This window comes from Protopterus annectens, chromosome 6.part0 (genome assembly GCF_019279795.1).
Source record: "Protopterus annectens isolate FY-2018-M chromosome 6.part0, PAN1.0, whole genome shotgun sequence".
Taxonomy (NCBI): Eukaryota; Metazoa; Chordata; order Ceratodontiformes; family Protopteridae; genus Protopterus; species Protopterus annectens.
The window spans coordinates 1,226,122,240-1,226,146,648 of NC_056737.1; the positions used below are offsets into that span (position 1 = coordinate 1,226,122,240).

At 43.4% G+C, this 24,409-nt stretch overlaps 1 protein-coding gene across 1 annotated transcript in view; it reads left to right on the plus strand.

The window, feature by feature from the left end:
• GALNT13 (polypeptide N-acetylgalactosaminyltransferase 13) overlaps positions 1–24,409 on the plus strand; it is a 1,383,758-nt gene that overhangs the window by 197,360 nt on the left and 1,161,989 nt on the right. The window contains exon 4 of the mRNA XM_044074835.1: positions 1,493–1,663. Coding sequence (XP_043930770.1) covers positions 1,493–1,663 — 171 coding nt within the window. The remainder of the gene's footprint in view (positions 1–1,492; positions 1,664–24,409) is intronic.

Genomic DNA, 24,409 nt, shown 5'->3' on the forward strand with positions numbered 1-24,409 from the left:
GTGCAATATGTCTAGTTTATCTGTTACATATTTCAATATTTTGCAATTAATTATAACTTTTTTTAGAATTTCATCCTCTAATATGAAAAAAATAAAAGGAAATGTCTTGTTTCTAAACAAGAAACTTGGAATGAATGCAAACATTGTTAGTTAACAGTTATTTTATTGTAGGCCGTTACTCTTTTAAAACTGTACTATGACTATAATTCCTCCTTTGTAAATACCATTCTTATCGCTCTTTTTTTCCCAAGAGTGTGTGTGTGTGTGTGTGTGTGTGTGTGTGAGAGAGAGTGTGTGTGTGTGTGTGTGTGTGTGTGTGTGTGTGTGTGTGTGTGTGTGTGTGTGTGTGTGTGTGTGAGTGTGTGTGTGTGTGTGTGTGTGTGTGTGTGTGTGTGTGTGTGTGTGTGTGTGTGTGTGTGTGTGTGTGTGTGTGTGTGTGTGTGTGTGTGTGTGTGTGTGTGTGTGTGTGTGTGTGTGTGTGTGTGTGTGTGTGTGTGTGTGTGTGTGTGTGTGTGTGTGTGTGTGTGTGTGTGTGTGTGTGTGTGTGTGTGTGTGTGTGTGTGTGTGTGTGTGTGTGTGTGTGTGTGTGTGTGTGTGTGTGTGTGTGTGTGTGTGTGTGTGTGTGTGTGTGTGTGTGTGTGTGAGTGTGTGTGTGTGTGTGTGTGTGTGTGTGTGTGTGTGTGTGTGTGTGTGTGTGTGTGTGTGCGCGTGTGCTGGCCTCCATAGTCCTGGACAGGCCCTTGCCTGGGTATCAGGCTGCCATCTTAACTCTCTTGGACAGACCCTTGCCCAGGTATCGTTCTCCTGTTTGAGTATCTCTTGTGGACCAGGACCCCAGCTTACATCTCTGTGGTCTTTTACTTGTCATGGGATCAGACTCCTGCATGTATAACTGCCTTATGTCAGTCTTTGACTGGATATCAGACTCAAGTCTCTTTCCTCCTATTAACCAAGCCCCCACATGCATTCCTTTGTAATCTCTTTTCAATGACAGGCAAACCTCTCTGTGACTCCATGTCCATTGTTTTTTTTACTGGAGAAGTATCACTTCGGCATCAATTAAAGGTCCTCTCATTAGATGATGCGTTTTCCATTTTCCTCTCTCTCTCTAGCTCCTTCTATGACCAATAGATCTTCTGACTTTACAATATCACAGTCAGTAATTTATATATGCACATGTTCATACAAATGGGTACATGAGCAGACAGTATATGCTGTGTCAGTATTAGTATGCACAGGCAGCACTGGAACCATTATGTGTCACTTCAGCCCTATTTCATGCTTTTAGACCACTTTTTGAATTTTCCAACTTTAGTCCTCTAAAATATATTTTATTACATATGATAAATATTTCATTTATTTCCTTAAGATATCAATATTACCTTGTTCAAATATTCAGAATATTTTATGTTCCATGACATTAAATATTAATCAGAGACATATTACTGAATTCAAGCACTGCATTTTTTTTTCTGTTTCTCTTACTTGGTAGGAAGACAGTTGTCTGTCCCATCATTGATGTAATTAGTGATGATACATTTGAGTACAAGGCTGGATCAGACATGAAGTATGGAGGGTTTAACTGGCAACTAAATTTTCATTGGTACCCTGTTCCCCAAAGAGAGATGGACAGAAGAAGGGGAGATAGAACCTTGCCAATTTGGTATGTATAAGTTATTTTTTTTACTGCCCTGTAGCACAAGCAATGTTCATATATTTATTATTAAAAAGGAAGTGTGTTTTGATCTGTTCAGTATGAATGAAAAGTACAACTGAAACTATTGCTGTATTCAAATAACCTTGGCATTCCCAGTGTCATATATTATGAAATTATGCTGTAAAATGAAGTAAAATATATTGTTTCTTTAGTAATTTATTTACTTTTTCATTTTACCTGTTATGTCCAGTCATATAAACCATGCATAGCCATTCAGTCTTTTGAAATGCACATCTTCTTCAGTAACAGTAAAATGGGCTCTCTTCTACTTATTTAATACTTTGTATTTCAAAAAGTCAAATATTATTACACCATCTGTACACTTTTCCCTTTCTCCACATTTTGTACACATTTCATTTAATTTTTCTGTTTCCCCTTCTTCTTGCAGTTACTTGTCTTTTGGATCTATGCCTTTGCTATTCCCTTCCTCTTCTCTTGGCTTTTCAATGCCAGCATCTTTCTCGATATCTTTCCTTCTCAACTCATTCATTTCTTATCTACTCCTTTTGAATATCTCTGTTCTTATATTTTCTGTATACACTAATATTATCATTTCAGTTCCACTGCCTGCTGCATTTTAGCTGCATATATATTAGGCCATCCTACCAACATCATTAACATTGGTTCTTCCTTGTTAATCCATTCCTATTCACACTGTCAATATGTCTGTCTTCTTAGTATCTTTTCTTTGAAATTATTCTCTAATCGCTCCCTACCCATTCTTCTGACAGTACATTTGAATAATTTTATTTCTTTTTACACTGCATTCTTCTTCCTTCTGTCATTTTAACCTTCCAGGTATGAAAAAATCAGCTGTTGATTAATCCCATTAGCTGACCATTTATCCCAACAGCCGCTTGAATCCTTTAGACGTTACTGCTTATATACCTTATTCCTCTTGAGCTCTCAGTCACCTTTTCCATTTTCTCTCCTCTTCTCTGCTTTTAGCCATCCCTTTACTTATTCTATTTTAAGTAAATCTCCTTATGCTGGATTTCATAATATTTCTTCTTTGGTATTTTCTTCCTAGCTCCCTCTTCCATTCTGCAGCAGTCTCTTTTATCTTCATAAAGTGTTCCTTTTTAAAGTGCCTGCTCGTATTCTAATGACCATATCTGTGATACTTAGAATGGAGTCTATAAAGGCAATTTCTAGGAATATATACACTTCCTTAGAATATCCCCCTTACTCTGGGGTAAGATGATATCCAAGTTACTCTCGGAGGTGTGGATGACAAATCTCATTTTATCTCCACATGCTGCCAGTCAGGCTAAGAGAGCAAATCTCTGAAATAGTACTTTAAAATGTTATAAGTTTCAACACATACTGTATTTTCATCAAAAGTGTAAACTTTCAGGTTGTTTTTCAGAGTTGTGGTGTGAAGACCTGCGAGTTTCACAATTTAGATAAGCACCCGTCGAGTTTCTGCTGCTAGGGCTTAATTGTACATAGAACAATCCCATTCCTTCTTTTGAAGATACTTAACTTTTTTGAAATGTATGCCTTCCCTGTAATTTTCCAGACTCGTATTTACCATTTTTATACACATTCATTGTTTCTAATGCTTCTGTTCTATAAAGTCAAAATATGATTACAAGGAACTCATTTTGGTGATTATAGCAAAGGGAAACTAGCAAATCAGACAAAGCTCATTTGCATAGATTGAACTTTTTTTAATGAGGACATGCTTCCCCCAGTCAATCATTTGACTTTCGTAACCACTCTATAATTGTACAACAATGAAGAAGAGACAAACTGAGCAAAACAGTGCACAGCAGTCTCACACAAATACTGTTTTGATCTAATGTGATAAAGCGATTCCTTTTTTTTCAAATATTTTTATTAAATGTTAAAGTTTATTACTTAAAATACAATTTCATAACACATTTTCAAAAAAAAGTATAAGAAATTTTATCATCACATATTAACATCATAAGAGTCAAAATAATATAATTGTTTTATAACCCATATGCGATATTTACAACACTTAAATAAAATGTTTTTTTTAACAGTCGAAGTTAGCATCAGACAGTTTTGTCAGTTAAAATTAGACAGTCAGTAGGCAAAAATGAATGTTAATAAAAGTGTAACTTTTCAAATTTTCCTAGCAAATGTGCTTTTAACCAGGTTCATAGCTTCATAGGTTGGTACTAGGCTATCGGTCCTAGGGCCTATACAAGCCTAGCCATAACAATTCCCTGGCTATTTCTTTCCACAGTATTTACTTCCCTGGACCCCTGTCTAGCAGGGCGACTGACGTGATCCCTGGGGTGAATTTCCTATCTCCCATCCAATCATCAATGTTCCTTTTGAAGAGGGCCAAAGAGGCGCTCTGCTTAACATGTATGGGCAGTCTATTCCAGAGTCTGGGGAGGCTCTGGGTCAGGAACCTATCCCTCCAGCATGTTTTGCTCATTGTGATGACAAGGTTTGGATCCCTGGAACGTGTGTCTCTGAGGGATTGGGATTTCTTTAAGTGTAGCATGTCCAACAGCTCTGGGTTTGACATGGCCTTGTATATTAAGCAGAGATCGCCTCTGAGTAGACGATATGTGACAGAGTATAGGTGGAGATTTTTTAGATGGTCAGCATAGGGCATCTGCTTTAGGCCTGTGATTCTTTTAGTGAGGTGTTTCTGTTGCCTTTCCAGTTATTGCAGATGTCTTGAGAGGTACATGCCAAACTGGGCATTGTATTCTATAATGGGTCTAATGAGGGATGAGTACAGCGGGACAATGACTTCCTTTTTCTGGATGAAAAGCCCTTAGTGATGAGGTGTGCCACATAGAAGGATTTCCTGACTGTTGTGGTAATGTGGTTATCGAAGGTGAGACCACTGTCCACCTGTGTTTGATTTGCATGGTAAAATGATATTAATTTTGAATGTTGCTAGCTCTCTCTCTCAAAACAAAGTTGTAGTGATTGCAGAGATGCTACAATTGTGGAGGATCATTCCTTTTCCAATTTCCCTTACAAAATGATATTGTTTGGGTTTACCACAGGTAGGTAATTATGCACTGAATAATACTAATTACAAAATGATTAGACCATTAATTTATTTATTAACTGCATGGAACATAATTCTTGAGCTACTCATTTTTCCAGAAAGCAGATATAATACATTTGTATATTAAATATTTCCAATATGCTTTTTGTCTGTTGCATATCTCTAGTAAGTTACACTATCAAATTTCTATATTTTAGAGATATTCTCCGTTGCCTTTTGGCTAGGGTGAGGATATACTGTGCATGTCTATGTCTGCCTACACCCAAAGCAGCTGAGGGCTCCCCCTCTGACTCCTCACCTGCATGTGGATGTGGTAACCTTGTCAGTGGTGGTGGAATAAATGTTCCTAGCCTTTGCTCCTGCTGAAGCTGTTTTTTCAGGATGATATTGTGTAAGATAACACAGACTGTAATAATTTCAGTACAAGTACTGGGATCGTACTGCAGAGACAAGCAAAACAAATTTTGATACATTTCCAGGAGAATATTTTCCAGAATGTTGCATTGTTTTAGTTATTAAGTCAAATGATAGTTCATTATCTCTGTTTAAAATAAAATACATGTCAGGATGCACTAAACCCTGCACAGCTCGCTAAAACCATGACAAACACACAATAGTGTACTGATATGTATTCAGTAGAGCTTTGGAAACACAGTAAATATTGTAGCATGCTAATTATAGCATAAACAGCTGAACTGTATGCTACTCAACCAATCCAAGATGGTGGAGCTATTCAACAAGCTATAAAGCAATTGTGTACATTTAGTGCAGCTTTTTGCCTTATATTCAAAAACCTATTGGAATATAGCCATGGAAACTAAGCTGGAGGGAAAAATGTTAGGGGCTGCTGCTGCTCTTCTGCACATGTATGTGCAACAGGCTCAAGTCTGTGCTCCTACTGCTGATAGACCTCAGGCAAGGAGGAAAAGGGTATTTAGACCCTGTTTAACCTATTATGGTCTGCATGAGGTGGAGTTAGTAAAGTGCTACATGGTGGTAGAGACACACTCCAGGAAGTCTGCAACCTCTGTCGTCCTCACCTGAGAGTAGGGGCAAACTTAGGGAACCAATACCTGTGCAGCATTTACAATATTAGCTACAGGAACATTTCAGAGACCCACAGGGGCTGTGCTGGGGCATGTCACAAGTATCAGTATCCAGAATCCTACACCTGCTCCTGAATGCTATGCTACTTCATGCCAGTAGCTACACATATTGCCCCCGTATCCCCAAGGACAGAGCTACAATTATGCGGGATTTCTACCCTATAGCACACTTTCATGAAGACTTGGGTGCGACAGACTGCACACATATTGAGATCAAAGCACCACACAGGGAACAGGGAAGGGTCTACATTAACAGAAAGGAGTTCCATTCCATTAACTTTCAGGTTGTGTAATGTTAAGGGAATCATCCTGAATCTGTGTGCTGGCAACCCTGGCAGTTATCACAACTTCCATGTCTGGCACAACTCTCAGCTCTACCAGAAGTTTTTCAGGGGTGATATCCCACAAGGTCATTTACTGGGGGATGCAGAGTATGCAGTTGAACCATGGTGAATGACCCCCATCAGAAATGCACACACAACCCCAGAAGAATGCAATAATGAGACATGCTCAAGCAAGATGCATCACAGAGCATGTGTTTGGGCTTCTGAAATTGGTGCCTAGAAACATCAGGGGGTGCTCTGTAGTATGATCCCAGTACATGTGCTGAAATTATTACAGTCTATGCTATCCTGTGCAATATACTGAGAAAACAGCTGCAACAGGAACATCAAGGGCTAAGAGCAAACATTCCACCACTACTGGCAAGGTCACCACAGCCACATGCTGGTGAAGAGTCAGAGGGGGAACCCCCATCCACTGTGGGTGTAGGTAGACATAGACATACACAATATGCTTTCACCCTGGCCAAAAGGCAATGGATAGCACACATACCGACCACCCAAAGGATACACCTTTCATACTTGATGTCAGGTAACTTTCACAACCTTTACTTACCCATAAAATAGCTGTGTACTGCTAGTATTAGACTGAGTCAGCCCTGAATGACAACGGTTGTAAATGCAGGACTATCAAGGTAAGTGCTGAACCTGCAAAATGGAAATAAATGGGAAAGAACATGAATGAATGGCAGATACCTGCATACTCTTACTTGGAAATGTACCCAAGTAGAATGTGTGTGAGTTGTCCAGCACTGACAATATGTGACATGACTGACTTATATATTTCTACAGTTTATCAGTTAACATGACTCATGCATCTAAAATACCCAGTATAGAAAAATCAGTCTAAACTCTGCTTATCCGTACATTCTCACAAGTGAAGCAATAAGCATGACTGCTGTATCAATGATTTCAAGATACGAATCACAACATTAAAATGCTATAATAAAATAGAACAAATATCCAAATAACATCAACAGTATGTATCCTAAGCGCTCATTTAGCTTTCTACCCTGTGCATCAGACAATATACATATGTGACCCTGAATCAAAGAGATAGAAACAAGTCATTATTTGCACAGGGTGTTATTTGGGGGGGTGGGGCAGGAGACCTAGGCTGACACAAAAGCAGTGAGTGTGTGTCAGTAAGAAACACAGGTAGGCAGACATATGGATAAAGTAGCAAATGGCCAGTGAGACCGAATGATCCACAGCCCATATTAATGCCTCATGTAGCTCATATGTGTGGGTGTCTGCTTGGGTATTCAATGTGAAATGTGTGTGTGATTATCTGCATGAACACAGCCAAGCTGTGTGCTAGCAGTACATCCTTACATGCCGGAGAGGTGTGAGTCATACATGATAGAGTTACCAGTTCATTGTTGTCACCCCCGACTGTGAGAACAGACTCTGCCAGGAGTTGCACTGGCATGTCCATGCCCATCCTCAGATGTGATGATACTACCTGAATGTGAGTGATGTCTGCTGGATGAGCTCTCGTCATGACTATGCTCAGGTACATAACTCTTTGCCCTACCATGTCTGGGTGTTGGCACCTGAAACACTGGCAGAGCAGTGGAAGTAGTGCTACTGTGGTAGCAGGATCAGGCATGGCCACGTTGGCTAAAACCAGATGATGTTGTGGCCCTTTGGTCACATGGATGCTTCCCCCTCCCAGCAGATGTTCCATTGCATACAATGCCCATTCCATAATGGCATTCATCCAATCCACTGAATTGGCCACACAGTGGGGGCATTCACCACAACAGCTTGTGGCAAATTTACAACCCTAAGCATGTCCTCTGAGGCCTTAGTTGAACTTGTTTGTGCCTCCATGGTGGCCCTAACATATGTCTTGTGACATGCAGTGACACACCAGCATTAGGTGGAGGGTAGACAACAGGCCTCCTCCGAGCACCCCTACCAACCCTCCTGTGTAGCACTTCACCCACACTTTGGCAACAGAGTGAACCGACACCGAAACAGCTGTAACCATACTACCCTGATCAACCCATCACTTTCAACCTGTCAACTGTCTGAGGGATCAGTGGAATGGGTATGTGTAGGCATACTGACTGTTTCTGTAGAAAATCCAGGGCATGTGTGAGTCACAGCCTCAGCGTCAGATTCAACCTCTGCACCCCCACGGCTGTGCCAAAATTTTGCCACCATCATCAGCAGAGCCTAAAGATACTCCAACATCAGGTGGTAGGAGTTCTATACTTCCACTGTCAGGATCACCTGTGATAATAAGTAACAAACACAAAAACAAAATTACTACTCCCATAAATATTAACCTAAAATATCTGAACAAAAAATAACACTATTTGCACAATTGCAAATGCTACAGCAATACAGACACTCATTAAAACTTTTACACATACAGATAATCTATCTAAATAATGCTTGCTAAGAAGAAAACAAACCCCGGGATTCATGAAGCTCGGCGCAAGGCCGGCGTAAGGCCTGCGCCGGCGGTGCAGTGAATAGCCGGCGCAGTAGCACCATATACATATTAATGAGAGTGCACCGGAATCACAGACACGTGCGTAGTGTACGTGAGCGAGCCCAGGTAGGATGCGTCTGGAGGCGTGTCTAAGCCGGCATGAGGTGAGCAACCTAATGTGCTGACAGCCACGGTCCGCCCACAATAGTAATGGCAGCAGCCAGGTCCCGTGCAGAATGAAACGCACGTACAGTATGCAACATAGTACCCGTCCCAAATTAATGGAGAAGCAAATACAAGCCACGAAGGCATAAGTGTACCCGTCCAAGGAGCAAAGGATACGCATAAGACCGCATTCGTCCCGCAATGCACTGTCAGTGTTTACACTCAGAGAAGGTGTACAGCCGCATGTCAGCGCGCCGCACCGACATAGGAGCAGCGATTAAGGTCACCACCTGTCCCACTTTGGTTGGGGCAGTCTCTCCATGGCCAGTTGTGTCCCAAAAACGATAGAAATGGCTGATGTGCTACGATTGTAGGACACAATGATATCCCGTATTTAATGTAATGGTAGCATGAATTGGTTATTTCTGTAACAGAAATACCTAAATGACACAAGAAACAGAATAAGCAAGCAAATTGCCACAACAATAAGCTTATATTTAGGCAAACAAGTGAAGTTCTATGCTATATAGTGACCGTTTGTATGTGTCGGCCTGTAAAGTCAGATATGAGTCCCGGAAATATCCCAGATCGGAAACTGGAAAAGGTGGAAACTCCAGTAGCGACATGGGCATGGTCACCAGGGTTACCTGCTGTCCCAATGTGCCATGGACAGTCCCTGATTGGACAGTTGTGTCCCTGCAACAATCGTAAAAATGGAAAATGACCTCCGATCCCCTGTCAAGAAAATTCCCGCAATATACATGTAATAGTAGCATAAAACATATACATTACTATATGAAACACAGACATGGCATAAGAACATAAATAAGGAACCCAAAGGCTTACAGAATAAGCTTATAGTATGGCAAACAAGTGAAGTTCTGTCAACTGCACTAGCCGTGGGTATGTGTAGTCCTGCAAATTCTGAAGTTTCCACATAACATGCCCCACTATGGGCATTGGAAAAGGTGCCAACCATAATGGTCACAAGCAGTAGTGACAGTACATAGCCGGGTAGCTGTGTTGACATAACAACAGTAAGGAAGCAAGATACCTCAAACACAGGCAAACATGTGCATAGCAACATATCCCACACCCAGCAACGTCTCTGTTGCATACACTGGATGGCGTATGATGAAGTGTAATATCCAGAAGCAGAACCCATGCATTCGGATGTACTACACAATAGCCTCATTGTACATGTCAGTCCCACCCATGTATACCTCTGCACCCAAACCTGCTAGCATCCGTGTGCAGCTATACAACCACACACAATGTGCATACCTGAACTGTGGTAAGATGTTTGTGTTAGGCAATGCCACGCTGGCAAATACGCATTCCACATGTCACCAACCCACCGCAGGTACAGATATGTAAATGGCTGCATGTGAATGTGTCAGCAGAATGTGTACATCCCGCATGTAGTATGTACCCGTCCAAACCATCTAGGTTTGCATACGACACGGTGCACATAACTGTACACATGTGGCCAAGTCGGGTCGTTGGACCACCGCATCGATGATTATCTATGCAGTGAAGTCGATCACATATAGCGGAACAGGTGCCTACCAAACAGGACGTTCTAACAGGGTGCTACAGGCAAAGAAGGGGAAGCTGGGACATCACATGTGGAGAGTAGCATAGCTGGACGGACAAATACACACGGTCAAGGTAAAGGACGGAACAACATGCATATGGCCGGATGGATGTTGTTCGTAAAATATATAGAAACACATATGAAGTTCCAGTTTAGACTCAAAATACTATATAATGCATTGAATTGTACCGTACAATATGGCAGTAGAACTAAGCCTGCATGTAATTGGTGAAGCTAAGCTGTAGTGTGATGGAATTCTGAACCTGGCAGTAAGCAGTACAGCAGGCTCATGTCTGTCATCATTAATTATTTGCTGGGTTACAGAACAATAAATGTATGTACATGCATAACAGCACTCCTTCCCCAGAGGAGGATGGCCTTGTGAGCTCTATCGAAGATAACAGTACAACTCCTTACCAGAGAGACAAAGCAACGTATTAAGAAATTAACTGTCCACTGTATCGTAACAGTCTAGGGTCCTTGAAACAGCTACAATCACAAAAGAACACTGTAATGTACAAGGTGCCTTGCAAGGCTGTGTTATTCCCATGGGAAAACATTTTAAAAGCACGACCCCAGCACCCACGTATGTATAGACTATTGCAGACCATAGTGATGGAAATGCCCTGTGACCGACCACGTCAGTAAGGTGGGCAAAAGCTGATTGTAAACACTATATAAAGAAACTGCTTACTGTATAGAGTCGGACAAAACTCACATACTTGGACTGTATATTATTTAGCCTGCCTGTGTACACTACTAAAACTTTCCGAACCCGAGCCTCCTGTGTTATCGGCTGTCACTTAGAAAAGCCTACTGATAACTACAGTCTGGTTTTAACAACTTATTTCACATTGTGATCCTTGTAATCCGGAATTCCCTTGGTAAGCTACAGGTCAGAGTGCATGGCTGGTTAGACATGTACGCTGGAGAATATGCATAAATGGTTCTTCTTGAATGAAAAGACCTCCGACTGAATTGTTGTGTGTAAAGAGGCTGTTTACTGTCTGATCTGTGGCTGAAAAGCGGAAACTGGATCCCAAGAAGAAAACGTGCAGCCTTGAACAGGAGGCCCAGGTAAGAAGTGTTTGCCTTTTTGTCTCTATTGTAGATCAGGGACCAGACTACATTGTGTTTCTGTTAACAGTAGTGATATCGGGTCGAAGACCTACCCACATACTGTTAAATCTGAACATAGGTCAGGGGAACACACATCAGAGTAAATAGTGATTGTAGACACTACAGTGGATACAGGGAAGGAGACACCACGTGGTATGACAGAAGGGTACGTAGCAGTCGTGTAGAGGATATGGGAGATTATTGAAGAAACAGATCATGTGATCCGCGTTTGACGGGTGACGTGAAGTATATGCAATCGCAGAGAGCACATAATGTGAGTTATCCAGCAAAATGGGGTAATAAATACGACAATGATGGTATATTACACAAAATATTGTTACTGAAACATTGTAATCTCTGAAAATGTGATGCACATGTTCTACGGTAAACACCTGTTCCACCCTGAGAGGGACAGTCCCTCTTTGGCCAGCCGTGTCCTGTAAACAAACCGAACAAATGGCAAATGTCCTGATATCTCAGGACAAACATTTCCCAGATATATATCAAAATGGTAGCATAAAACTGTAAATTTGTATGTGGAACAGCAAAATATAATAATAAACAGAATAAGCAACTGAAATGCTACAACAATTGGTCGCTCTCCTGGCAAAACGTGAATTCCTGTCCTATGTACTGGCCGTGGGTATGCATTTTCCAGGCAAATTACACGTTCCGAACACTAATGTCCCACATTGTGCATTTGAAAAGGTGGCAGCCCTAAGATGTGCAGGCGACAAAACAGCGACAATTGGGTATCCGTCATGCACATCGGTGGACTGAGGTAGTGTACGAAGGGAACAGAACACTACAAATGGCTAAGCATCATACGTACACAGAGAAGATCATAATACAGTAGTACCGATAGCCCCCACAACCCCTACCACCTCCGATACCACATCCAGGATATTAAGCGGGAGGGCAGGCTAGTCCCCACACGTTATCCTGTGGCAACAGAGGTAGCACAACGAACAAATGTAACAGAAGCTATTGAAACCACATCCCGAACACGTAACATACCTAGGGACACCCGGTAAGAACACAGTACTAAAAGAGAGTGGGGATATCTGTCAATTAATTGAAGTACCGAACCCTCATGCAGGACAGGAAGGCCAGGACCCAAGCCCCGTGGCGTATAGACCGTAGACACCAGAAGATATCTGTAAAGTCATAGAGGGAATTCCCCATCCTCAAAGTAATCGCTATTCACCATGCAATGCCCCTGTATCTCCTGATCGGAAACCAAAAGGGGAATGGCGGATGGTACAGTATGTACAAGCTGTAAATCATGTAAGAATACTTAGGGTAGCGTTGGTGCCAGACCCACACACTATATTCAATGCTATGAACATGCCACAGAAGTATCTTACCGTGGTACATATAAGCTATGCTTACTTTGCCATACCTATACATCCACATAGTCCGTATTGCTTTGCATGTACAGTCAGGGTGACAGATACAGCCATACCCGGCTATCGCGGGGATACTGTGAAAGTACAACGATATTCTCACAGGGGATGGCTAGCTACATTCGGTGTTAACTCCACCGGGCCAGTCAAGTTCTACTTTATTTGGATGATATTCTGCTTGCGGCCCCTACCCAGCAGCAATGTATGGAAGATACAATAGCATTATTGAGATAATCAGCAGAACAGGGACATAAAGTAAGCAAGCATAAATTGCAACTACAGAGAATACAGGTCAATTACCTGGCATATCTGGTATCCAAGTAGGGTAGAACATCACATGACGATAGGAAGGTAGCAATATAATAAGCACCCAAGCCAACTAACAAGAAGGGAATGATGTCCTGTCTGGGCCGACTAACACTTGTCAAGTCTGGATACCAAACAATGCTGTGGAATCCGCTGTATTGTTTGCCTTAACCTTTAATACACCTATGGCAGCACAACACATAGTACACTGGATTACAGTAGCAGAAACAGCGTTCTGCAGACTAGAACGATTGATAGCCTCAACAGCTGTAGTAGGTCTCGTGAATAATCATAACACATGTTGTCAGACCATAGATTGTAAGCGGAGATATATGACGTCAGTCTTGATGCAACAGCAGGGAAGTAAGCAACGCTACATAGCTGACTACTCATTGCAGTTGGACACTGTGGCATGGTCAGTGCCACATTGTGTACAGGCAGTTGTTGTAGCACCCATGGCAGTACAGGCCCTGGCCGTAATGTTACTAGACCACCCTCTCACTGTGAGAATGTCTCATGCAGTTGCGATCAGTCTGCTGCAAGAGAAGATAGCATTCCTGACCCGTGCTAGACATTTGTCATGTTTGACCATACCACTGAGTCAACCTCATATGGTGATTGAACGTTGTACAACATGAAACCTATCAACGTCACGTCCGACACCTGTGTATGGCACACCACACAGTTGCCTATACGAAATGGATTAAATAACTACACACAGACATGATATCACCGATATACCCTTAGATGATGCAGAGGTGACAGTTAATGTGTACGGATCATGTAGACAGAGTCCTACAGGAACGAATCAAGTAGTTTATGCAGTAGTTATTGATAATGACATTGTAGACGGCCAAACCCTGCAGCATAACGTGTCTGCTCAAGCAGCAGAATAGATAGCTTTAACACGTGCTTGTACTGTAGCGGAAAACTGATGTGTGGACATATGTCCCAATAGTCAGTCTGTTGTCTGTGCAGTGCATGTTTATGAGCAGCAGTGGAAGAATAGGGGAATGATAACATCCACCGGTAAACAGATTAATCATGCGCATACGAACTTGAATGCATTAGACTACATGCAGTTACCCACTGAAGTAGGTAATTGTAAATGTGCAGGGCATAGAAAGCAACAGGATAACAGTAGGAAAGGTGAGGCATGAGCTCATGCACCTGCAAAACAAGCAGCGTCACAGTTGGAAAGTGTTTGTGTGAATGAGGAATGACAAACCTCAGACAGTTTAGATGTAGAAACTGTACAAACAATGCAAACAGCAACTACGAAAGCAGAAAAGCCGACGTGGTTATGACGAGGAGCAATCCTTGAACACGGACTGCACATATCCACAGTGAGAAAGCCAATATTAACGTCTAATGTATTCAGATATGCGGCTTTGTGGAGCCATGGGTAGAGACATGTCTCAACAGGGGGGATGGTACATTTGTTTAACAGAATACCCCTAACATACGGAATTACGAACCACATACAAACCTCATGAGCAGCGTGTCACGTTTGCAGTAGATATCATGCACAGGGAGTATTTAAACCGAAGGGAGTGAGTTTACCTACACCACCATAACCGTTCCGCACTATTTGTATGGAGTTCATACATCTGCATAAATGTGAAGGAACAAATACTGTTTAGCGATTACACATATATATAATCAAAATGGGTAGAAGCATTCCCAACCATTAATCCGGATGCAGCAGCAGTGGCAAAGGTGCCAGTAAAATAAAGTATCCCTAGATCTGGCATGCTGTAAAGAAGCTACAGTGACAATAGAACACATGTAGTGAACCAGACAATCACGCTACCTGGGGATTACTTCATTACCATGAATGTCAATTGCATGTACAACCCACACTCAGCACGACTGCTGGCTGTAGAATGGGATCCCGAGAAATAAGTAGAGGAGGTTGGTGGGTGACATCCAGACGAGTTACATGAGCTGTCTACCTCTAGCATTGCTGAGCATGACAACAGTTCCAAATGTAAAGTGCTGCACCCACTTCAAAGTAGTATGTGGAATGGCATATCATGTGCCAGAGTGGAAAGCTGTCATGCCTGCAGAGCCGAAGGTCGATGACTCAGTAGTAGGTGACATGACAGGATTGTTAACTAGTAACACTGTTCTTCAGTTAAAGTCTGTTACAGATAAGAGCAAACGAAGACGGAAGCATAGCTGACACCAGTATCCTGTGTGTATGTCACTGTTATCCAAAGAACATTATTGCCAAGTGGACATTGCGAATGTCTGTACCGGGTACTGTTGGCAATGCCTACCGCAGTAAAGTTTGCAGAGAGGTCGTCCTGGGTCCACCTCACATTTCTCAAACCGGTAAAGGATATCAAGTCTGATTGACATCTTGTAGCTGATATACCAAAGAGCCCGAATCACCCGGCCAAGACTGTATAACAATACAAAGCAACCCCAAAGACATTTATGTTTGCTGTCCTAATGATTATACACCTATTAACCATGTTTGTGTTTACGTTACAATTTCTGGGACCTTACCTGCATATAACTACACGGATACAAATACTGATACGTGATGAACTGGCCACAGAGTGTCTTCCACACTTCAACAGATACCTAGGCATGACGCGTGTGCATATAGAGACTAGGAACACATTAGATTGCTGTGTTTGTACTGCCATACCTACATCATATGGAGGACTTCCGATGCATGTTGTCCCCTTGGGGATAGATTGAGACTTGTGAATATCTACACTTTGATACAGGTTCTGTGAGATCACAGGACAACGTGGCAATGTACTTACCTGTTACACAAAAAGGAATTGTATGTTATCATAAACATGATACAGTTTCAGTTGGTGGGAGTATTTGTAACATAACTGTGTCTTACGAATGTCATATAACAGCCAAAGATCACAGTACTACTTGTAGCACCATTCCTAATTTGTATTGAAACATCATGAGAACAATGTTGAAGGATGTGCAGAAACATCCTGAATTGTATAAACAGTCCTCTGTTAGAGACAGGAATATGTTACATGCAGAGGTAACCCGCATCAGTATTAAAGTAGAATATTGTTATGTTGTTTGTGGGAAATAAGCATATCAATGGTTACCTGGTAATTGGTCCGGCAGTTGTTATTTGGGTTATCTGGCTCCAGTCACATGACATACTGTACAATTGCCTGTGGGTGCGAAACAAACTATAACACATATAGCTCGAAGAACTGGGAACACAGTCGAGAAACCTACTAATCCAGTGGGTGAAATGGAAGCTGTTCTGACATGTCAGTCTTCTGCAAGAGATAAAGGAATATCGATTCATATGGACTTGAGTGACAGCGTCACAACCTGGGCTGGAACACTCCCAGCTTCTGGAGTAGTGAAATCAATCAGGGAACAGAGGAAGTTATCAAAACCTGTCGGAGGAAGGATGAATGTGACTTCCGCTCCTGAACATGTGACTGATGAACTGGATGCAATGAGAACTGTTGTGTCACAAAATGTAATAGCGCATCGACTGCACCGTGGCGCTGAGAATTGGTACGCGCGCGCTTACTGAAGAAGATCGCTGTGTCCAACTACCACATGAAGAGACCAAAAGCAACGCCCACCTACAGGTAATATAGCAGGTGTCATCCATGGCGGAACCAGGCCCAAACCCACTGACGAACCATTTCCACAAACCATTGGGTGGATGGGGTCAGTCATACTGAATATCATGATTGCCATTTGTGTTGTTCTGCTCATATTGGGAGCATGTGTCTAGTGCGGATACTGTGCATGTAAGTATTAGTCAGGGACTCTGGCGACATACCTGTACCGAGACTATGTATCAAGACCTGTAGTGGTATTTGTCAATAGAAAATGCAATCCTACTTGCAATGTACATCAAATTACTTGCCTAGTTAAACGTTCCACAGAGGAAGAGGCTAGGAATGAAATAATGTTGTATATGTTTCTGGATAGAGTAGAAGCAATCAAAGGAGGGAGAATGTTAGCAAAATACATATTTAAACATAGATATGACGTGCAACTTTAGAAGCAAATAGTGTATAATGCATATTATTCTACCTGACAATATAGCAGTACAGCTTCTCATGCATGTAATTGCTTGTAGTGTAGCTGCAGTGTGATTGAACCCTAACCCTAGCAGTAACCAGTGCAGCAGGTGTATGTCAGTCAGCATTACTCATCTGCTCGGTTACAGAATAATACATGTATGTACAGGTATATCTGTCATCCTTCCACTGAGGAGGATAGGCTTGTGAGCTCTAACACAGAGTACAGCTGCTCAGCAGAGAGACACAGGAACCTAGTAGGACACGGAGTGAGGACTGGATATGAACAGTGTTGGAACCGTGACAGAGCAGAATTTACCAAGTACAGTCTAAGTGAATATGTGGCTCGCAAGGTTGGGCTATCCTCATGGGAAAACATGTAATAAGCATTACCTGAGCACTGTTGTAGGAATACAATGTTCTGTACTCTAGCAATGTAAATGCCTTGTGACTGACCACATCATTAATGTGTGCAAAAGATGATAGTATACAGAATGCTCATACAGATGTAACATGTATAGAGTTGAACAAATGTCTAAACTTTTACTGCATACTCCTTTGCCTCCTGCTGCACAGTAGTAAAATGTTATTAATCCCAGCTTCCCGTGTTAATGAGTGTCATTTTGAAAATACGAATGAGTGTTACAGTTTGATTTAAAAGACTTAATTGACAGATGTTTACATTCTAGCATGGGAATAGGTCAAGCCAAACATCACAATGTCCATGTGTACCACATACACACAGCCAGTAACACGCAGTAGTAGTGCATGAAGGCATACACGACTGTGGGAATAGTACAGGACATATGGCACGTGCCAAGTGCAGATGCATGACACAAACCCCAGGATGGGTGTCCCTGCAAAGAGGAACATGTGCCAACTACACCTCCCACAGATGTACCGGCAATAAAAACACATGGCAAACACACAGACACACTACTGTCCAACACATGACTGCAACGGAGCCTGGTCAAACACCAACATGAAGCATGCACAAACAGGGACTTGAGTAATGTTTGCCTTAACACCCCCCCCATAGGCCAAAGAAGAATAGAATGGACATATGCATGTAATGCTGTGAAGGATGTGTGGTAGTCCTCAGTATCACAGTGTTAGGGACACAGATACACTGTCATCAACCGTGACGTATGTGCAACGTACACAGCATACCTGCATGTAATACAGAGGACAATCATGTGCCACAGAAATATACAGTGGCGAAAGAGTATAGTGGATAGACAATTGTACATGTGACAAACTATGAATATAGGTTCACACGTCCATAGGTACAGGGTAGGCCATCGTCCCAGGCCCAGCCATAATACTACACCATAGTTAGGATGACTTTGCCAACCTTCTGTGCTTCAGATGAAATACCCATGATATTGCTGTATCTCCGTCAAGCACTGATAATGATGTAATCCCTGGCCTATACCTGCAATTCTCCATCCAATGGACAACATAGCTGCGAACAAGGCTAGGAAGGATGTCTGTCTCACATGTACTGTGATGTAGATCCACAGCATAATGAGTGTCTGGGTGATATATGTGTCACTCAAACACATCCCATTAATGACCGTGACAAGGTAAATGTCACCTGCCCTAGTGGTTCTGAGGGATGCGGATACAGTAGGTGAAGCATACACATGACATATGGGTTGACATGGCCTCGTATGTCAGGCACAGGTCAACACTAAACAGCAGGTATGTGACGTGATGTGGCAGGGGTCCTACATGTGGGGCAGCATTACACAAAATGGTGTTATCCTGCATCTGTACAACAATCAACCTATGTGGGCTTCCCAGCTGCTGTAGGTGTATGGTCAGATACAGTCTGAATGGGGCAATGTAGTAGATCATAGGTGTAACACGTAATGGGTACAAGGAGACAATGACCTAGCCTGATGTAGATGTGAATCCCTGCACCAACAGGTGGGCAATGTAGAAGACCCACACAACCACGATAGCAACGTGTGTGTGGAATGAATGGTGACCGTCAAACACTGTCCCCTGATCCCTGGTAATCACCCCTGTGCTGAGTGGACAGCCACCTATATGCTGGACAGGGGTGACCTAGTAGTTCTCCACAGGTATGATGTTGCATTACGTCGCATTTAGCTGTGGGACATGTCCCTGACAGCAGATATGCATACCTGGGAGGCCCCTTCGAAGGATATCTGTGTCAGATGTCTGTCCCACTATGGCACCTGTTTTGCAGTCATCTACAAACACTGTTGCCCATAGCACCCCTGTGTGTGCCTGTACCGTGAAAATGTAGGTGTATGACAGGAGTGCAGACATGGAAGGGCCCCATGGGACACCACTTGTGACAGGCAGTAGGTCTGACATGCTGCCAGCAACTATGACCATGTGGGTTGTGTCACATAGACAGTTTACAACACATTCTGTGATGTGCGTGTTCACATCCCAGCCAATGGGTTTATCAACGATACCTGAGGGGGGTAATGTGATGAAGGGCTTTGCCAGGTCGAGGTAGGCTGTATGGACTGCAACACCCCATCAGTGGCCTCGGCGACTGTCCCGAAAATGTCAACCATGCTTTAAAGGCATGAACCACTCCTGAACAAGACAAACCGTGTGTGAGGCAAAGTATGTATGTCCCCTATGCAGTCATGTACGAGCCGCAGTATGATCCCTCCCCATGTCTTTGCAGATAGGTCTCCTCAGGGTAATGGGACAGTAATAACCAGCCTCAGTGGAGGTATTGGCCTTGTGACGTGGGACTACAGTTGCCATGTGACACAACCTGGGTACCCTACCTGAGGTGAGGCTACAAAGAAATAGCTGTCCTAACTGTGGGTCCAATTCATAAATGAGATAGTGGAGTACACAGCGGGTCACCAGCTGGTCTCATGGATGCTATGTCCACTACCCTGGAGAGAGCATGTCCCACCTGTGTGTCACAGAACATTTGGTGACCACAAACCACTGGTACACACATCTCCTCATGTGTGGGGAGGGTGTGGAGATGTCCTCACTGGACTTGTCAGCCTGTATGTTGGCAATGTGTGTATGTTGAGTAAACCCCACCTCTATGTGAACCCAGTCAGAGCATATGTGGGAGTGAGCTCCCAGGTGTCGAGCATAGCAACTGAAGGTGGTATGATTGTTAGCCAGGTCCATGTAGGCATATCTGTGGAATGTGCCCTGGACAATTTCATGACAGTGTGTAACTCTACACATATGATGACCAAGGGTGTCATACCTCACAAGGTGTCTGCTCCACCTTGTAGTAGCCACCTCCTCGTGTTGTACATTCTGTGTATGGCTGGGGTACACCACACTGGATGCTTGGCATTGGTACAGTGAACCACAGTTGGGTAAGTGAATGACTGGCTCATGCAGTCCTGTAGGTACTGGTAGATGGCAAATGTGATTGATGCAGTGGCTGCCGTACTGTCGACCACTGGCTCAGGGTCCTTAAAGGAGACCACAGTAGTGCGCAGAATTGTGTAGTCTGCCTCTGAGCAAGCAATGTGTATGGTAACTGGCAACACTCACAGCAACGGATGCCAAAAGCAGAAGCCAATGTCCAAATAACATAGATCAACTTCTGCATGACAATATGTCTTATCATACATGTATTGACACGTGTCTGCTAATTCCAATTGGAAATGGCCGGTAAGACTGGCCTAAAGTTCCCGTGATGTACACAGTCTGGGGGTGTTGTTCCGATAATAAAGTGGCAATACCTCCCAATCGTGACCTCTGGGTATGGTATGAAAGTGGTTGTTAACCTGCAACATTGGATGTATAGCATTGGTTTCTGGTGTCGGAAGACATGGTTCCTGTAGCACAACACAGTATGGGTAGTCAAGCACACATCCGCGATTGCTGAACACACAGCATCAGTGAAACCCACTGCTCACAAGGACACAGTCCGACAAGCTCTACACTTTAAATATGCACAGTGGTGTCCATTGTCGGACCCAAAAATTGACATCACACCAGATTCACGTCTTCTTTCAATACGTACCTGAACTCATTGTCGTCACAGGTACACATATGCACTGCAAGCGTGTTTAATGTTGATGATAGCTGTCCATGTAATGCAGCACAGATGCACAGAAATACCCAGGGTACCGGGTCCATAGAACTGCGTACACATCACAGTCCCGCACACATGAAGGATGTGTAATGGGTACTGTCGATTGTTGCAGTCAAGGGATTCTGGGTATGTAGACTCTGGGCCCGGTGTTGCTTCGCAGCCAATCCTTTGTCCCGCCCCGTGGGAGGGATGTGTGTGTAGCACCTGCCATACTATCCGCTAATGATGCAAACCATCCACTGGAGAATGCTAAATGCAGGTGTGAAATGTGTACAGCCCTATACTAGTGTCCAGTAGGCAATTGTCATGGATGGACAACTGTATGCCCAAGATGCCACCCACAACCGCAAACCCGGGTAAATTACACAGCCGCGGTAAGGCATAAGACAGGAAATACACATAGGGACTGCAGTTGACATTCCACATACAAAGTCGGACCGCTGTGCCAACACCGGCGTACACAGCACTCAATCTGCCAGCAACAGACTGAGGAGCACCCGCTACCATACAGCGGAACAGATGTGTGACCTGTGGAACACATACTAATGGCACACACACAACGTCACGTAGGATATGTAAACTATGGCATTCCCACCTATGAAGACAACATGGTTAAATGAATACATAGGTAATCAACATGTTCCGGTGGTGTTATATTGGAAATACAGTGACGGATATGTCCCATTGGGATGTCTGCGGTTTATATGAAGCAGTTGCTAACCAGCATCTTTGGATGTATGTCATTTGTCCACAGTACTAGATCACCTGGTTATGTAGCACCATGTGGAATGGGTAGTCTAACAGACATCCGCGATTGCTGAACACACAGTATCAGTGAAACCCACTGCTCACAAGGACACAGTCCGACAAGCTCTAAACTTTACATATGCACAGTGGTGTCCATTGTAGGACCCAAAAATTTGTCTAAAGACAGGAATGCCGCCTTCTTTCATCACCTAACTGAACTCATTGTCATCACAGGTACACATATGCACCGCAAGCGTGTTTAATGTTGCTGATAGCTGTCCATGTAATGCAGCACAGATGCACAGAAATACCCAGGGTACTGGTCCATAGAACTGCGTCCACATCACAGTCCCGCACACATGACGGATGTGTAATGGGTACTGTCAATTGTTGCAGTCAAGGGATTCTGGGTATGTAGACTCTGTGCTCGGTGTTGTTTCGCAGGCAATCCTTTCTCCCGCCCCGTGGGAGGGATGTGCGTAGCACCTGCCTTACTCTCCGCTAATAATGCAAACCATACTCCGGAGAATGCTAAATGTAGGTGTGGAATGTGTACAGCCCTATACTAGTGTCCAGTAGGCAATTGTCATGGATGGACACCCGTATGGCCAGGATGGCACCCACAACTGCAAACCCGGGTAAATGACATAGCCGCGGTAAGGCATAACACATGAAATACACATAGGGACTACAGTTGACATTCCACATACAAAGCCGGACCGTCGTGCCAACACCGGTGTACACAGCACTCAATCTGCCAGCAACAGACTGAGGAGCACCCGCTACCGTACAGCAGAACAGATGTGCGACCTGTGGAACACATACTAATGGCACACACACAACGTCAAGTAGGATATGTAAACTATGGCATTCCCACCTATGAAGACAACATGGTTAAATGAATACATAGGTAATCAACATGTTCCGGTGGTGTTATACTGGAAATACAGTGACGGATATGTCCCATTGGGACGTCTGCGGTTTATATGGAGCAGTTGCTAACCAGCATCTTTGGATGTATGTCATTTGTTCACAGTACTAAATCACCTGGTTATGTAGCACCATGTGGAATGGGTGGTCAAACAGACATCCGCGATTGCTGAACACACAGTATCAGTGAAACCCAGTGCTCACAAGGACACAGTCCGACAAGCTCTACACTTTACATATGCACAGTGGTGTCCATTGTAGGACCCAAAAATTTGTCTAAAGACAGGAATGCCGCCTTATTTAATCAACTAACTGAACTCATTGTCGTCACAGGTACACATATGCACCGCAAGCGTGTTTAATGTTGCTGATAGCTGTCCATGTAATGCAGCACAGATGCACAGAAATACCCAGGGTACTGGTCCGTAGAACTGCGTCCACATCACAGTCCCGCACATGACGGATGTGTAATGGGTACTGTCAATTGTTGCAGTCAAGGGATTCTGGGTATGTAGACTCTGTGCTCGGTGTTGTTTCGCAGGCAATCCTTTCTCCCGCCCTGTGGGAGGGATGTGTGCGTAGCACCTGCCTTACTCTCCGCTAATAATGCAAACCATACACCGGAGAATGCTAAATGTAGGTGTGGAATGTGTACAGCCCTATACTAGTGTCCAGTAGGCAATTGTCATGGATGGACACCCGTATGGCCAGGATGGCACCCACAACTGCAAACCCGGGTAAATGACATAGCTGCGGTAAGGCATAACACAGGAAATACACATAGGGACTACAGTTGACATTCCACATACAAAGCCGGACCGTCGTGCCAACACCGGCGTACACAGCACTCAATCTGCCAGCAACAGAATGAGGAGCACCCGCTACCGTACAGCGGAACAGATGTGCGACCTGTGGAACACATACTAATGGCACACACACAACGTCACGTAGGATATGTAAACTATGGCATTCCCACCTATGAAGACAACATGGTTAAATGAATACATAGGTAATCAACATGTTCGGTGGTGTTATATTGGAAATACAGTGACGGATATGTCCCATTGGGATGTCTGAGGTTTATATGAAGCAGTTGCTAACCAGCATCTTTGGATGTATGTCATTTGTTCACAGTACTAAATCACCTGGTTATGTAGCACCATGTGGAATGGGTAGTCAAACAGACATCCGCGATTGGGGAACATACACCAGCAGTGAAAAGCACTGGGCAGGTGGACACAGTCCAGCAACATCTAACTTGACATATGCACATCGGTGTCCATTGTAGGACCCAAAAATTCTGTTCAGAGAATGCCTGCTAGCTTCCTGCATTACTCACATGATCTCATTGTCGTCACCACGTCACAGGTACACATATGCACGCAAGCGTGTTCAATGTTGATGTCCATAAAACGC